The sequence below is a fragment of the Danio rerio genome, chromosome 9 (genome assembly GCF_052040795.2).
Source record: "Danio rerio strain M-AB ecotype USA chromosome 9, GRCz13ab, whole genome shotgun sequence".
NCBI lineage: Eukaryota > Metazoa > Chordata > Actinopteri > Cypriniformes > Danionidae > Danio > Danio rerio.
In genome coordinates, this window is record NC_141029.1 from 40,469,778 (window position 1) to 40,488,338 (window position 18,561).

At 37.2% G+C, this 18,561-nt stretch overlaps 1 protein-coding gene across 6 annotated transcripts; it reads left to right on the forward strand.

The window, feature by feature from the left end:
- The first annotated feature begins 1,302 nt into the window (after nucleotides 1–1,302).
- On the forward strand, nucleotides 1,303–18,018 carry znf148 (zinc finger protein 148). 6 transcript variants are annotated; one of them, NM_001080180.2, is made up of 7 exons: nucleotides 1,303–1,440; nucleotides 6,754–7,201; nucleotides 10,343–10,468; nucleotides 10,755–10,878; nucleotides 10,968–11,051; nucleotides 11,212–11,330; nucleotides 12,201–18,018. In NM_001080180.2, the coding sequence occupies exons 2-7, from the start codon at nucleotides 6,842–6,844 to the stop codon at nucleotides 13,812–13,814; spliced, it is 2,427 nt and encodes an 808-aa protein (NP_001073649.2). In that variant the 5' UTR covers nucleotides 1,303–1,440; nucleotides 6,754–6,841; the 3' UTR covers nucleotides 13,815–18,018. The 6 variants fall into 6 exon arrangements, with proteins under 6 accessions (NP_001073649.2, XP_087122806.1, XP_087122807.1 ...); XM_087266680.1 differs by having other exon boundaries at nucleotides 1,308–2,752; XM_087266681.1 differs by having other exon boundaries at nucleotides 1,308–1,440; nucleotides 6,754–8,876.
- The last annotated feature ends 543 nt before the right edge of the window (nucleotides 18,019–18,561 follow it).

The window sequence follows — 18,561 nt, forward strand, 5'->3', positions numbered from 1 at the left end:
TATATATATATATATATTCATAAATTCATATACAGTTGAAGTCAGAATTATTAGCCCCCTTTTGATTTTTATTTTCTTTTTTTTAAATATTTCCCAAATGATGTTTAACAGAGCAATGAAATGTTCACAGTATGTCTGATAATTTTTTTTCTTCTGGAGAAAGTCTTATTTGTTTTAATTCAGCTACAATAAAAGCAGTTATTAATTTTTAAAAACCATTTTTGGGAGAAAATTTTTTAACCCCGTTTAAGCTCATTTTTTTCGATAATCTACAGAACAAACAACTGTTATACAATAACTTGCCTAATTACCCTAACCTGACTAGTTAATTAACCTAGTTAAGCATTTAAATGTCACTTTAAGCTGTATAGAAGTGTCTTGAAAAATATCAAGTAAAATATTATGTACTGTCATCATGACAAAGAGAAAATTAATCTGCTATTAGAAATACGTTTTTTTAAAACTATTATGATTAGAAATGTGCAGAAACAATCTTCCCTCCATTAAACAGAAATTGGGGGAAAAAATAAACAGGAGCGCTAATAATTCAGGGGGGCTAATAGTTCTGACTTCAACTATATATATATATATATATATATATATATATATATATATATATATAGAGAGAGAGAGAGAGAGAGAGAGAGAGAGAGAGAGAGAGAGAAAAAAGTCACACAAGAAAATTTTTTTACACCCGTCACATCCATAATGAAGCTTTTCCTTCTTAAATGCAAAATTGTCAAATAAAATAAAATCAATCATGTTTGTTTTATAGAGAGCTGACTCTTATCCTTTCGATTAGCATTGTTTCTTTTGGGTTGTGCAGTTTAATTCACGGAATTTCTACAAAGTGTTGTATACTGTAAACTCACAGACTTTTTTTTTTGGTCACATCCATAATGCATGTTTTTTTTCCTTATTTAAAATAAAAAAACATGTTTACAGATTGATTTTTCTGATCCATTAACTCTGATTAGTTGTTTTGGAAAATATAAAGGGATGTTTCAATATAATGTTAACATACTTTCCATGTGAATTTATGTTTTGAGTTTTTACAGCAAATGTCACATCCATAACGCTGGAATTGCTCATATATGTATTAAGATCAAGGGTTTCAGTTAAGTTTAAACATGGTAACTAAGAATAAATTCTGCAACAGTTCATGTTAGCTAATGCATCGAATAATGTTGACAGAATATACCTTGTAAATTATTAACGCTACAAAATGCTTAAAATATACTTAAAAACAAGCAAACTCCACCAGCCACTTGAGTCTCGTTTGAGCGGGTCCGCTGCGATCCCAGAATGCATCACTGCGCAGCTGCAGATGGAATGTAGCTCGCTAGCCTCGTATGCTAGCCGCAGCACCACAGTAAAGTTTGACAAACACGTCATGAGCGGCTCGAACCCGCAGCCAGCGTCGCACTGACGACACATGCGGTACGTATACTTTTCATCCGCGGGGCACTGTGGGACAAACCGCCGTCAAAATGTCTGCAGTCCGACCTCTGTGCGCGCGATGAAATGGCAGCATATTAGAGATGGAGATCGGGCCGATTTGAAACTCTGCGTTAACATGTTAAAATCCGTCGAGGCTGTTATTAAAATACGTTAGTGTCGTTAAGCTTACGTCAAATGAAACGAGCAGCTAGATCTGTGACAGCGGCAACAGGCAGCTAGTGTTGTGAAGGAGTGTTGTTGTAAACACAGTCCGGTACTTTCAGTTCATTTTGTAGTTCGTAGACTTCTGTATTATTATCAAGTCTTGCATGAGTAAAGCTTACACTCAAATATGCGGTTATTTTGTGGGTCGCCATAAGTATAGATTAATGATTGACTTGTCATATTGTGTATTACCTGACAATTTCAAAGTCTGACCAAATTGAAGTGTTTGTTTAGTGTAGTTCTTTTTTCATCTAAACGATACCTAATATATAGTTTTTGCTTTATTAAGGTCAGATTTGGCTTAGCTACTCAATATGAAAACAAATGTCTTGTATATGTAGTCACTGTCTCATCTGGTTAGAGGCAAAGAGTTACCATATGCATGCCGTAATATGCTCCTATTGGCCTGTGGAATAAGCAAATAATTATGTGTAAAGATGTTTTACAATGTTCATTTGTATCCTGGCTTAATAATTCATCATGATCAGGCATGTTTAAAAAAAATGGATGCACAATATGAGGTCAATAACATTGGGAAATATAGCTGAAAAATCTTTATTTGGTTAAGCTACCCAAAAATAAATTTTAGCTGTTTATTTATTCACCTTTCAGCCATCGGAAATGTACTGTAGGTAGGGCCAGGCTGATAAACGTTATTATATTGAATCACGATACAACTTCTGCCAATAACAATCATAAGCTCTGGACTTTTTTTTTTTTTACTATAAATTGATCTAAGAGCCAATCACACAGCAGAAATGTGCAACAATAGGAATTTAAAAGTGTGTTGATATTGTACCGAATATGTACCAAGTTTTTACAGCCACCAAAACTTTATCGGCTGAAAGTGTTTCCTTTAAATGGACCCTTTATTTTTTGTGGCTTCAGTAATTGTTTGTGTACTCTTTTAAATATGGAAGCATTAACAACTAGTAGCGAAATATTAGGGCTGGGCGATTAATCGAAAAGCAATCGAAATCGACATTCAGAAACTATAATTCAGAACTCTAATTTTGCCAGGTCAATTTTTTCATATACTTTCCCTAGCGGCCCGTGTGTGGAGTCACCATGACCCCATTCTGTTAAGGTGAGCTGATTTATACTTATTATTATATTATTATACATAATTATTATAATATTATGATATTATGCTTCTGCCAAACGCATGCAATATGATCCAGCACAGCCTTTACATACACCCGCACCTCTCAAAAAAACTTTAACTACACTTCACAACTGTTACAACTATACATTACTGTACAAAACCTGTCACTATATGTAACTTGTAAACTATGATGGCAAAAACTTAAAATAGATGAAATAATCGTTCATTATTATTCAAATTAAAATGTTCAATTAATCGAGATTTAGATTTTAGGCCAAATCACCCAGCCGTACAAAATATTGTTATCGCTATAAAAGAACGATAAATAACGATATTGTTATCATTCCATATGGAAAATAATTACCAGGAGTCTGGATTTTAATAATGGATAGAATATATATATATGCGTTTGGTGGATTATTATATTCAATGGATATAAATAAGTGTTTTGAGGCCTGTCAGTGTGACTCTCAGTGTGAATGAGGGTTTTAAAAGCATTCAGGCTTAAGAAACTACCTTTTGTACCTTTGACAAACTAGCAAATAGCAATGATTAATTTTATTGAAATTGAATTGTTTATAAAAAGATTATACAATGTTATTATACATTTGATTATTTAATTACTGTATACCAGTTCAACTCCATAGAAAACAAAACACTTTATTAAACAAACACATCTAAAAATATATTTTAATTTGTATCTTTGTTTTTTTAATTTGTACCTGTAGATTGTTTATATTGTTTGCACTCCTATACAGAATCATTCCGATCAGTCAAAAATAGGCAATTGTTTTCAAGTAGTTTTTCAAGTCAAATTTTATTAATTTCGCAATTTATATCGCAGAATAAAAAAAAATATTGCAATGTTAGATTATTCCATTATCATGCAGCCCTAGTAGCCATTGACTTGCATTTTATAAATCATCAATGACCACGGTTTAAGATAAATCATCAGGTTTTACGGAGAACAAAATCACCTACAGAACAACTTGTAACAGCAAGTGAAGAGTTCAGATACAAAATCTCTAAATTGCATCTAAAATGTCCTCCTAAATTGAGCATTTCTCTCAGCGTCCTATATTTATGTTCAGTTATTTCACTTTAAAGACAATTAGAAGAACTACTTCATCACTATAAAAGTAAAATTACAGTCCTCACACAGGAGTTGTGGTAATTTGGTATTTTTGCATCTAAACTCTTCAAATGTACTTTTCTGATTGAGCTCTCTCTTCAAGCGTATGATATTGCTTTTTGTTTGATGGTTAGTGTTAAATCAAGCCATATTTATCCATGTAACGCTTTATACATCACATGTTGTATAAAAGCTGCTTCACAGTAATAAACAGGAAAATAACTGTCTATGATGCAAAGCTCATCAATTATGAAACAAGCGCAATTTCAGCTCTACAGAAGACAATAGTATCCTTGTTCAAGTTAATTCAATTCATTGTGTCCTCATCCAGCAGTGTTAGATTGATAATATTCTCTGAATATTAATTGTCTTATAAGCCCCGTTTAATCAGTTAGAAATTCTATATTACAAACCAATTTGTGTCAGCTCATTTGTAATGAGGCTTAAGGCACAAATCTGACATAAAATGGCAAGAACGCTTCTTTATTAAATTGCATTATGCTCCAGTGGCAATTCTGACAATGACTGTTCAAGACATTTCAAGTCAGATTAGGTTTTTTGTCATTTCTTCTCTTTTGCCTAGCAGGTGCTGAAAATTATTTTTTGCTTTATTTTGTGCATAAAAAGACAAGCTAGACCAGTATAGAGTGGAGGAACTATGACGTCACCTTGTAGGCAAATCGGCTGCTAGCATAAAACTTGTTCCCTTGATAAAATCTCTATAGGATTTTCCCATAGACTTTTTGAAAATTGCAAATAAAAAGCTCTGTTCAAACACAGTTCATTACACTTACACGTTTTGTCTAACTGGATAATCCTCACACGCAATAACTTTTATCACTTTTGGATCCTAAATGCAAATGCAAGAACTAAAAAGCTAACATTAGGCTATAAACGGACTACACTGACTTCAGGACGCTACCTACAACTTTTCAAGTTTATTTTTAGAAAAATGGTCCATGACAAAGATTTACTCTCTTAATTTAGTATATCATAATCCATGCTATATAAACAAATAATTAAAATACAGGTATTAAACATCCATCGTTGTTTTTACGGTCTCTGAAAGGGAAAGCCTTATCTACACACAGTATTAATGACCAATTAGAAAAATACTACAAACTGTTAAATACTTAACCAAACAGCAGGCAAATCCAAATGCCCGACACAAGCTGTAAATTTAAACAGGCTATGCTAGACAGATCAGCTCAATGATGTGTAATGTCTCCGACATCGCCTGTAGTCCCATTTAGCAACTTGATAGCAAACGTCTTTTTAAAGAAGCATAACTGATTTAAAAAATCAAGAGTGGGGTCGTTACTGATGTGTTTTATGTCGTAGAATAAATTGTGGAAGTATCATGAGTTTGTGGTAACGCGATCCCTTGTCCCAAAGTCAATGGGTTTTTGAATGGGAAGCTAAACTGCTCAGATGCTTACTCGCTTTTTTCAACCGAAATGTGAAGACAGGGTGGGACAGACTAGTCTCACCCCCTTTTAAAAAAACAGCCACTAGTGTTTCATTTTTATCACAGCTTTGCAGTGAGAGTGGTTGAGCTTAAGCGCTTTTTGCAATAGCAATTTTGCTGCATCCCAAATGGCACACTATACACTGCACTTATGCACTATGTACTTATGTGCTTACACACTCAACAGCGTAGTTTATGTAGGTAGTCATCCCAAATAGAACACTAACTTTTTTCAACTAAGCTGAAATTCAAACCGTTTCCCAGATGATGTTTAACAGTGGCCAAATTAGCGAAATAAATGACCAAACTATCATGAGAATAACCGCATTCACCATCAGGAGGTGCTTTAATCACTCTAATAGGAGAATTTTGCTTTCACAATCCAAAAGAAATAAATTAATCCAACATCAGTGCCCAAAAGCTCCGCCCCTTTATCAGTAGCTCCGACCTTCCTCTATTTGAGCAAAGCAGTTGAGTGTGTGAAGTGTTCAACATTCCACACTTATTTTTTAATAGTCGAATAAGTGCATCATCCGGGTATTTAAAGTGCACTTTATCTTTTCTGAGTTTTCAGTGTGAGTGCGCTACTTACAGTATTTATACTACAAAATGGCATAGAATAGTGCATAAGTATGCGGTTTGGGACGCACCTTATGTCTTAAGGGGGCGGGACATTTCAGATACTACCGAGCTGAGCATTTGATTGGTCAGATGATTTGATGAGAAACTGAAATATGAGGTTCTATTAAAAATGTTGATCCATTTAGGCAGAAGTGACCAACTGCAAGCTTTCTATCTTCCTAATGCGAATTATGTGACCGTTTTGAAGCATAGTATCTTTTAGATATCCTTAAGTCTAACATACTGATACTAACATCTAAAAAAAAAAAATTATTTTGAATTCACAATGACTTAAGCAATTAAAGTCCCAATGGTGAATTTGGTTGTACATATTATTGGTACTGCTTATTCATTTGGTCATTTATTTGAATAATTTGGTGACCGTTCAACATCAACTGGGAAATGGTTTTAAGTTCTGGTTAGTAGAAAAACATTAGTGTTCTATTTGGGACACACTTCAGTGCATAAGTGTATAAGGGTATAGTGTACAGTAGTCAACATTTGAAGTGGTTTAAAACCTTGCATCAAAGTTGTCTTTAAACTACCGAACAGCACTCAATCTTGTCTTATGAACAATTTTGAAAAACGTTTTTGATCCACTTCAAATGTTGATTACAGTATAGTGTCATTTGGGACACAACTTGTATTTGTATTCATTAAAGCACAAGATGCTTTTTGGATTTTTTTCAAATCATGCTGGAGGACATGAATCCACCAGGTTGTGTTTAATTTATACTCAAATTTGTTGTTTCTCTCTGTCAGGTTGACGTTGGAAAGGTGCCGTGTTGACTGCTGATTGGAATCCCTATGTTGGTTCTGTAACTTCAGCACAACTGCTCAGCGTTCAGCGATGAACATTGATGACAAGCTGGAGGGCATGCTTTTGAAATATAGCCCTGTGGGGCTTCAACACCCTTCCAGAGGTTTGGGACCCTCGAGGGTGGATGGAAGAGGAAGAAGAGGCAGTTTGGATATGACTCTTGGGGAGCGCAGCTTGGCGAATCATCCACTTTTGGCAGAGGATGATGATGACGAGGATGAGGAGGAGGATGATGACGATGACCTGGCAGGTGAAGGCCTGACCTCACATGACCTGATATCTCAGGATGACCTGATGGTGCATGAGGAGACGGTCAAAAATGATGGACAGGATGAAGCAGCTTTCTCACATCGAATCTCCAATAAATTACACTATACACTCAGTATGCCGGTAAGTGTGCAGTTGATCAGTCACTTGTACTTGTGCAGCTTTGTCAGTCCACGTAAAAAAAGTAAATGTCGGGTAAAATAAGTGTGCATTTATTTTCAGTAAATAATTTATTGTAAACAAATTGAATTTTATTGTTAAACTTTACAAAATGTATTTAAGTTTTATTGTAGTATTTGTGGTGTTTTGGAGATACTCATGGTTCAAGATAGGGTTGGGTCGATAGATAATGCCATCGTCCGTCGCCGATAGAGACGTCACAATGCTGAGCCAACATTGTGATCCTCCGCCCCGCCCCTGTCGCAGCAGTAAGTTGTTGGCGAAAAATACACACTTTGGCCCCGTTTACACTAATAAGTCTTTATTTTAAAATGACATTTTAGAACGCAAATGATCCACGTCCACATTGTACTGTTGAAAATGCACATCACGTGACCACACACACAAACACAGTGGCTGTTTCTCAATTCCAAGAACACAGAGAACGGACTTGTGTTCTTGTGGAGACCGGTCTTGCCAGGTATCCTCAGAAGAACGAACTCAGGAGACCGCAAGGACAGAAAGCGGGTCCTTTGAGAATTGAGATGCTGCGTTCTTTCTGATGGTCACATGACTTTCACGTGTTTTAAGCGGTAAATTATTTAAACATTACAGCACTCATACAACGATTTATTGTTTTTCCCCTTTTCAAAATATATACTGTGCATAAAACATTATAAATCTATGTTGCACAATATAAATAAAACAGATTTTAATACGAATTTCAGCAAACAAACACCCTTAATGTGTTTATTCCTTTATTAAGATGTCCATGGTAATGTTTACTTTCACTGTTTCATTTAGGGAAACTCCTGAGGTAAATAAGTCATATCTCTGAACTTTAATAATAAATCTAAATAAAATGCTGCGCTTCCCACCTCCAGTCGCAATGACTTCTGGGACTTCCAGAGCGAGTTCGGTGCTCAAGTCTGCATCGTTGCGTCCTAGATATCAAGATCATAAGTTTCACGCGTCCTCCGTACTTGCGGTCTTAAAGGGTCACGAAACACCAAAACACATTTTTTGAGCTGTTGACAGTCGTATATGTGTCCCACACTGCTAAAAACACTATTAGGACACCTATATTTCACTAAAAAGTGTAAATTGGTTGTTTTTGCGTTATTTCAAGCAAATTCGTACTTCCGGTTTGAAACAAATTTTTGAAGCTGCGTCACGGTCATGACATAATAGCGTTGTATTCCAGCGTGCAGACTGGACGTCTGTACCAGAGTGTCTTATTACGTCTTACAGTGTGATGCATTAATGCATGAGTAAGGCTTGGTTCAAACCAATCAGCTCGCTCTATTGTGCAACTTCATTAATATTCATTAGTGTCACCGTGTTTACACGACAAAGACGCCACGTTGTGTTGGCAAAACAAGCGTGAAGTGTTGCTTTTATAGTTTGCTGCCGTTAAGTTTTGTTTTCATTTTCTCTCTGTGGGAGCTCAACTGGAGTCACGTGTGGATTAACAGTGTACGCGACGCTCGACAACAATAACTTACATGTCTAAGGAGGATTATTGTTTACCTGAGAGCTGTTCTCATCTGCAAACGCTGAGATCCAGATTCCCTTGTAGTATTCTCTTCATAAAGACGCGGCTCTAGTTGCTGGTGATTGTCCTGTCTCTACAGATTTGGTAAGTGAGCGACCAGTGCTCTTTGTTTATTCAGTTTGTTCGTATCGAACTAAGTTAACTATTGCACCGAGTGTAAACATGTTAGCACCACACTCATACTCACCTGCTGAGAGCATCTAAGTTTCCGGGAAATGCAGAGGGTTTTTTCTATCATTCGCCGTGCGGTATTAAACATTGCATGAAAAATACACGCTTAGAGCAGTTCCTCGAATCAAATATCTTGTTTGTCGCGAGAGGCATGAATGAATTCCCTGAATCAAAGAGCCAAACTGCAGTTAAAGTCCAACATTTAATAATTTGGCAAATAATTCGCCTACAAATGTCCATGTAGGTTAAACACCATTACTTTCTCCTGTGTGTGTATTTTGACTCTGAAACTCGCGCATGCCCAAATAGACACTACCACACCATCCCACTTTAGTTCCTCCGACACTCCCCCCTAAACAGAGCTGGACACGCCTACTTTTCTGACTTTTTCCAACGTAGAGGTGTGAAAACACCCTGCTGAAACGAGGGGGTTTCATGGCCCTTTAAGTATTGGAACTGAGCTTGGGCAGCTGATGATGACGTTGCACGAGAACACGAGGACGCAAGACCGCTGAAGAACGCATATTGAGAAACAGCCACTCTGTTGTGCTGCTGCATATACGCGAGTCTGACTGAGCTCCAGCAGTCAGCTAGCACGTCGGACAGTTTATCAAGGATGTATCGCTGGATCGCTTCTCACTATTGTTATTAAAAGTGATATTTAATTAATCTTGTCATTAACGTCTTTTAAACCTATCAGGTATTGTGTCACTGTCAATACACTGCTTCAAACTATCGGTTTCACGCCTGTACTTAGTCATTTTAGTAAAAACCTCAGATACTGTTGGCTTGTTCCTGTTGGTTGTGCACCTTTTTACCAACCAAGTTTGTCAACGCCTATTTAATGACACAGATCACTCTGCCTATTCATGCCAGAGTCCCGCGGAAACAGTTATTGACAGGTGGCAATTGGTGTGTAACTTATTTTTATTTATTTATGATTTGGTTATGGGTAAAACAAAGACCATTTGTTCAGGTAGTTGACCAAGAGGTCAGGTAGTTGAAACGGCAGGCTACAAATAATTAATTCATCGTTCATCGCGATGTTTCACATTAGACATCGCCCAACCCTAGTTCAAGAATGAGTACACCCTTTTATGCACATTAAGTGAGAAACGGATTAAAATCTTCATTTTAAAAAAAAAGTACTTATTTATGATGTATCCAAAATCCTCAAACCTTTAGTGCATAATTTAAAATATTGATTATCGTTGTTTCCCAGTGACAGGTTGCAGCTGGAAGGGCATCCACTTTTTAAAGCATATGCTGGATAAGTTGGCGGTTCATTCCGCTGTGGTGACCCCCTGATGAATAACGGGACTAAGCCGAACGAAAATGAATGACTGAATGATTTTTGTTGTTGTTTTTTTGTTTGTTAGGTAAATATAAAGCAGGAGATGAAAGTGCCAGACTCATTGATTCTAAATAAAAAGGAGAAGAAACCAGGGAGGGACCCATCTGACTGTCACAAAAAGAAGAAGAGAAAGCAGCGCTCGCCTGCAAAGGTTTAATATAATCCATTCAAGATTTCTCTATAAATGATCTCTGTCCTTCAATAGTGAAAGAACATTTGTGAAAAAGAAATTGAACAACTTGTGATGAGTTTGTTGAGTGGTCCCTTTGAGCTGATTGTGTGTACACTTAAAAATAACCCTACAAACTATAATGCAGTGTAAGATAAACTGACATTCATTATCAGTCATTTTATTGACCGCCCAGTATCATAACACTAAAGGAGCACATACATGAAATATGAAGTTGTTGTGAACTTTATTTTCTCCATCTTGTTAGATTCTCACTATAAACGAAGATGGCTCACTTGGACACCAGAACCCAAAATCTCATATCTGTGAGCACTGCAATGCAGCTTTTCGGACAAACTACCATTTGCAGAGACATGTCTTCATTCACACGGGTAAGTGATGTAGTATTCCTTACCCTAGTCCTGTGGGAGTAATAGTTATATAAAGAACAAAACTATGAAGTAAAATGTACTATTTGCAGGTGAAAAGCCTTTCCAGTGCAATCAATGCGACATGCGCTTTATTCAGAAGTACCTGCTTCAGAGACATGAGAAGATCCATACAGGTTAGCAAAACGTGTCATTTCTTTATACTTGTGTTCACTTACCTATATTTATAAAAGCAGTCTTGCAAAGTCCCCATTTTATATCAACTTTCAGGCTTACTCAATTTGCCTAAATAGTTTGTTATATCATTTATAAAATCCTGTCATTTAACTTTTGTAGGAGAAAAACCCTTTCGCTGTGATGAGTGTGGAATGAAATTTATACAGAAGTACCACATGGAGAGACATAAGAGGACACACAGTGGAGAAAAGCCTTATCAGTGTGACTATTGCCATCAGGTAATATTTTGACTGGCAATATTATGAAAATGTTTAGGGTTGGCTTTGTTTGTGATTTTGATGCTATGTTCACACCAGATGTGGCATGCACAAACAAATTGCACTATTAGCATGTAAATAGACACGTGAACATTTTGTTTACTCACTTCATTGCGCGCCAAGTTTGCTTTATTCGCATGTCAAATTTACTTCACAATAGACTTGAATTTGCATCATGTGCAGGACATCTGTCTGCTCGGTGACTTTAGCTTTGTTGCTAAATGGCTAACATGGATTTTATTGAAATAGTAGCTGTGCTTTATTTAGGCTGAAAAACAGCATAGATTTGTTCGGCGTCATGTCTGAGTCCACTAGATCTTTCAGAGGTGCACCCAGCTCTGTGAGTTCATCAACTCCTCAAGTTTGAGAACCTGGATGATGGAGGTTTCCAGCGGTGCTTCAGCCGAGCTCAGTTTGATGAACGGCAAGAGGATTTCCCCTCAGGACACCAACAACAGGCATTACATCATAATCATGCCCCTACAAGAGAAAACATTTGATTGGGTAATGTGGCACAAATGTTCGCTGAAGTTCAGTTTTTTCAACTCGAGTGTCAAACCTGAAAAACGCTTAACTCGCACCACTTCATTCGTGCAAATCGCGTTATTTGCGCCACCTCATTTGCGCGAAACGAGCCACAAGATGTGTTTTCACATCTTTGCATTGACTTAAAATGTAAATCATTTACGCATTCACCCTTCATTCACTAGTGGTGTGAACGCAGCATTACAATACCTGTACCAACTCAGGCGTTTAAGTGGCCCTGAGGTCTGTGTTTAGATATATATTATGGGTTTTGGTATGCAACTGTAATCGTATTTTCCCCCACAGTTCTTCTCCAGAACTGACAGAGTACTGAAGCACAGAAGAATGTGCCATGAGAATAAAGACAGGAAGGTGCAGAAAACAGCTGTCAAAGATAGTCCTCTTCGCACTCCAGAGAACTTGGGCTTCTCTTTTCCTGCTAAGGATTGCACCCTTCCCAAGAAGAAACGTCAGAAGACCTCTGATAAAAGTCGGGCCTCAATCACAAACCCTGCTGTTGATAAAGTGGTTGAAGCTGATATGGATGAAAAGACGGAAGATCGACTTGCCAAAAGTGAGTGTCTTCCTCTTTATGCTGTAGCCACCAAGGTGAAGGATGAATATGTTGTGACCGATTATTCTGTGGAGCTCCCTGATTCCCCACCTGGCAGCAGGCATCTTGCAGGAGAGGAATCCAACGATGAAATTATCAGTCCTCCAAAACTAGTCTTAAAGAAAATTGCTAGCAGAAGAGGTTTCAAACAGCAGGCTCTAGAGCAGTCCCAGAGTCTCTCTCCATTGTCCTCATTCGAAGAGAGCAAAGTAACAAGATACACATTTGAGATTGTGGATAACAAAGGTTTGTTGGATGTAGAGACCAATCCTGACATGGAGTCAGTTGAAGCCCTACAAGTAGGACAAGCGAAACCTACAGGGAGCAGCACAAACTATGACGACGCCATGCAGTTTGTCAAGAAAAGGCGATATCTTCAGGCAGCTACGGCGAACACTAGTCGAGACTATGCGCTCAACGTGAGCAGCATCGTATCACAGTCATCTGTCACTCAAGCATCTGTAGCGACTGTCATCGATGAGACCGTTCCTGCCACAATCCTCTCTGAGACTCAGACGCTAAACGTGGAAATAAAGTCCAGTAATGAGAAAAACGTGCTTCCAGATGAAGTCCTGCAGACGCTTCTTGATCACTACTCCAATAAGGCCAATGGGCAGGCAGAGATTTCCTTTAGTGTGGCAGACACTGAGGTCACATCCAGCATCTCCATCAACTCTTCTGATGAGAGTAGCCCCGCGGAAGCTTTGGTAACCAGTTCACAAGCACCTCCGACTGAGAAGGCCAGCCTTTTGCAGGAGTACTCCAAGTTTCTCCAGCAGGCACTGGAAAGGACCAGTCAGAACGACACCTACCTTAACAACCAGAGTCTTACTTTTGTAAATGACAGTGCCAGTCTCGCTGGTCAGCCTTTGTTCTCCACAGAGAAGCAGTTCACCTCCCCACCCCGGTTCAGACCGACCATGAACTCTCCATTAAGATCCACCTTGGAGAAACCTAACTTTAACCTTTTAGTAGATACCCAACACTCCTTCTCCTTTTCAGGTGATGAGACAAACCCTTCCTCAGTTTCACCAACCGAGGACTTCCTCGACCAAGTGACCTCTCCCAAAAAGACTGACCCTCAAAGCATCAGCCAGACATTTCAGATCACTACTTTCGATCAGAACTTTCGATCTCAATTCCCAAGCTCTCGATCTGGAATATCCCCACAGTTTAGCATTGCCAGTGGACAAGTTACCCTGAGAGGTCATGGAGGGGCGGACTTCCCAGAGTTCTCTCTGGTTAATGAAACAAGAACTCAACTAACTTCATCACCAGATGCTACAAGCAGCCAAACCTTTGGCTGAACAAAAGCTTTTAACGATTTGAAGCATTTAAAAGGCACTTTATAGTTCTGTCAGTGAAGGCAATGTGATCTCTGTGCAAATACTTATGATTTTCCAATTCAATCTCTAAACAATCACGCCTGTGTAAGAATCAAGGGAGCTGAGTCACGTGCACATTAAGTTTCATTATTCTAATGTAGAACATAGAATATTCTGTGTCATTGCATTATTTGTAGTGCATGGACACACTATGGCTCACCAACTTGGTTAGTCTTTGCGTTCCAGATATCAAGCATTCAGTTTACTACTTTATGTAGTAGTGTGAATTTATTGGGTTAAAGTATCTTTCCCAAGAGAAAATTTTAAAGTCCGTGTGAAATCAAAATTGACTATGTTTACTTTGCTATCTTAAATTGTTATAGTTAATCTGTGCAGGTTAATCCACTGAATGTTTTTTGTTTGTTTTGGTAATCTTTAGTCAAAGTCTGACCATTTGCTTCTACATTTGTAGTGGCGATCCTTCTCTGTTGACGTCAACTTGATCCATAGCAATATTCTTAACCACGGCCCCTTACTGGTAGGTTGCAATGAAGTACATTGCAAAAATGGAAGTACATCAACATACTGGAATAAAAGTCTCAGCCACTTCTGGTTCACATGGACTTTAAAAAATCAGATTTAGCCACTTGTTAGTGTTCAGTTCTCAACTGAGTGACCTAATAGAAACTGCCCTAACCTTTCATTACAATCCATTTCCTTTCTTTTGAATTAATTTCGTGACATGTTGTCTAGAGAGTTACTGAAAGTACCTTACTTTGATGCCCTAGACTTGAGTAAGGCACTTACTAGGTTGTTCCTCTTTGTTATCAATGATTAAATAGTGACATTTATCGCACCCTAGTTACTCTATATATCTTTTATGCATTTATTGACTTTCATATGTTCTTGCATTCACCGCTCCTTGAAAGAATCTCACAAAGCAGCAATTTTCAGCTATCATCATACTGTGTTTGTATGGACCTAGCCCATAATTTTATAAGACTATATAATCTTGAATTATTTTTGCACATTTTGTCCTAAGATTATTTGATCAAAATGATGGTTATAATCAGCAAAAGCTACATCTGTCAGAATCAGTACGTTACGGTTTGATTTCTTGTATGCCACATTTTGAGGATGTCGTTTTAATTGTTGTCCAAGGCAACAGACACAGCAGGTATGCACTTCATCGTTATCTTCATTATGCCTAACTTAGTTCCAAGACGATTAGGGCATTTATCACTTTATTTATTTATTTGGTCAAGCCTGTATTCTTGAGTTTCCTGATGCACTCAAGATTTGATAAAACAAAAAATGACCCATTATATAGCACTTTGAGCTCATTGGCAGTTTTTTGTTTTTTTAAAGCACTTTTCAGTTCCCTCCCTCCATCTGTAAAATGCACATCTCCATTAGTAAACTTTAATTAAAACTAATTTCAAGAGGATCACATGCTTATGATTGTCCACAGCTGGTCTTGCATTAGCTTACTAGTGATTTACCAATCAGATGATTCTTAACTCGCTATATATGACCAGAGTTTCTTATTTCAGTACCTTCATCTTGAAGAATCTCCTCCACACACCCCTACTCCCCCTCCTTTAGATGGGTGACATGCAGCGCAGTGATTAGCACTGTTGCCCCACAGCAAGTTAAAGTCCCTACTAAACCAGATGACATTTCTGTCTGGAGTTTGCTCGTTTTCCTTGGGTTCTCCTGTTACCTCCCAAAGTCCAAAAAACAGGCAACCTAAGTAAATTGAACAAACCAATTAGCATCATAGTCAAGCTCTTAGCAAGCTGTATATATCCCTTTAGCCATCCCTATATCTGTCATTAGCCAGAAATAAGTCGGGGAAGTTCATCATGATCTACCTGAGCCCAAACTCCCCTCACACCCTGCTTGCGGAAGGGAGCCCAGGGCTCGAGGGTCTTATAAGTTCAGGGCTCTCTCCCGGGACAGCATGCCAAATAAGCTTATCAAATAAGCTAAGTGTGAAATCTTGAAATCTGATATAATCAGTTTAGAGCAAAATCAGCAAAGGTGATTTAAGAATGTATGGTTGAGATCATATTCATATGCCTTTTCTTTGTCTCAAAACACCCCATTCATTAGCAAATGCTTTCAAAAATCAGATTGCTTATTGAATTATTGAATAAAAAAATGGTGTAATGTTTGCTAAAATTGTACTAAAATCTATACGTAAGCATAACATGTTTGTTGCACATCTTTCTATGTTAGCTTTTTAACTAATCATGTACATTAAACTTTATTTTTCCGATTACGGAAATTTACCTGCTTGCCTCTTAAATGTAACTTGATTAATCTTAGTTTGATGATTTATAATCATAGTATCATGCCAACCTGTACTCATTGAATTTCTTTAAAGCATTCTTATGTAAATCGTTGAATGGTTTAGTACACAGCAAAATCCTCAAATTTACTCAGTTTAGAAATTTGGTCCCTCTCTAAATTGAGTTGAAGTTACTCAAGTTAATGAGACCATGACAAGATTAGTTAGGGGATGGTTGAGCACTGATGATGAAAACCTGCTGATAAACACAGAAGAGAAACACAAAACTTTTACTGACTTCAGTCACAGCCGTAAGCTGAGGTCACACTAGAGTTTGTGCATGCAAAATTCTGTAGTATGGCGCTGCGAAAAGTGGTGGGATTAAACAAGAAGATTAGACATTTTAAAAGAGAGCGATTGGTCCATATTTCAAATTTCTGTACAGAAAGGTCATGTTTTGATCTTTGATTGGTCTCACGCAGTCAAGTGATGCAATTTCGCAGGTCAAAATTCACCAAGCCTGAACTTTCCAACGCAGCGAACTGCAAAACTTGTCGCACAAGCTTGCGTTTCAAGCCTGAGGCATTCGCATGCGTATGAATGGAAGTCTAGGAGGGAAAAGTCCAGTGTGACCGCAGCTTTAGATGAAATCAGATGAAATTTTTCCTCTTATTCTTGCTGTCCATCTTTACTTTGTATCACAATTTGTTTTTTAATTTTTGCAATAAGCAATTCCTCAGTTAAATGTGCAACCCCACTCCCCTAGACAAAAAGGGGTTGTAACAATACATTGAATCTCTTAAAATCTCAGCAGAGGATCATTAAGCAACTCCGCAAACAGCAGCTATACTTTTATTACTAACCTGTTTGCCCCTTATTTAAAGAGGGACCAAATACTCTCTGAACCTAGTAAATTTTGCTCAGAGGATTGGGTAAACAATTCACACACGTTCATTCTGCTTGTTTCGTGAGTCCATCAAGAGCAGTCCAGTGAGTATTTTTTTTTTTTTGTTCATGATCTGCATGATCTGGCTGTCAAAGACGTTTACCATGTTTTTGATTACAGTTATTTTTCTGTGTGCCTAAACATTCCTTTATTCCTTTGTTTATATACATGCTGTAAATAGGTTGTGTAATTTAAGTTGTGCACTTTTCTTGAGATGTAGTATTTAGAGAGAGTGCAACTTGATTTGAGAATATTTGCTGCCATTTCGATTTACTCATTCCTACAGTCCCTGATGACTCTCAGCACAACAGTTGTGACAGTCATGTTTGTGTTGTTGTTTGTAAAATGACAAATGTACTGTCCTCTCTATGAATTGCCTCTGAATGCAGTTTTAATTGGATTAAAAAAAGACATTGTAAGGAGTTATTTATCATTTCAATATCACGTGATTCCTGCATTAAAATATTTAATCAATAATTACTGCTACAGATGCACCTGAAATTTCTGAAAGTGAAATGGTGGTTTGAGGGAAGAGCTTAATGCCTTGTTTTTGCTTTATTTTCTGATAGTAAATTATGATTGTTTTCTTTTTAAATGTTTTGAGTAATCTTAAATTGGTGTTGGTCATATCTGTTATTGAATGCATTATGGTTGTCCTTAATCTCCCCCCCAAGTTTAACTTGAGTGGAAAGCTGAATGGTTTTATTTAGTAAGAGAGCTCTTCTAAATAGTTTTTAGACATTTCATTTTATTGGGGGAGTGCATGTCCTCTGACTGTCTTTGTACACTGGTTATATTTTTATATGTATCCATTTTATTGTAGCCGAGTTACTTCCATAGAATATACTTTAATGCAATACTTTGCCTAAGACATGGGGGAAAGTTCTGATTGGATGTTTTTGATTGCGTGCCTCTTCTTGTGTAATATTAAATTTCCAAAACATCAAGGTGTTGAGTGCTGTTTCCATGTTTGCTGATCTACATCACTCACCACAGGAATGGGTGGTTCCTAGTGGCTCTTAGTATGAGCACTACTGAGTGAATCTTAAACAAAAAAAAAAAAACATAATTTTTTATAACGGATTCAAGAAATACATTATAGTAGGGTTGTTTTTTTTATAATTGACGTTTTTTATGACCTTAACCTTAAGAATAACAAAATTCCAAATAATGAAATTTCAAATATGTAAGCAATGTCCAAAAATAAATGAAATATACAAATAATAATTTACTAAAACTTTTAAAAATAACTCATTTGACCTCGTACCACAAAAACAGTCATATAAGTGTCATTTTTTACATTTTGATTTATACAACATCTAAAATATATAATAAATCATATGTTTGTTTTGATGTTTGGTTCATTACAATCTTTGGCTGAGAAACAACTATGCAATATCTGGCACCCTGGGGTTAAAAAAAATCCTAAATATTGAGAAAATTGTCTTTAAAATTGGCCAAAGGATATGATTATCAATGCATATATTCAT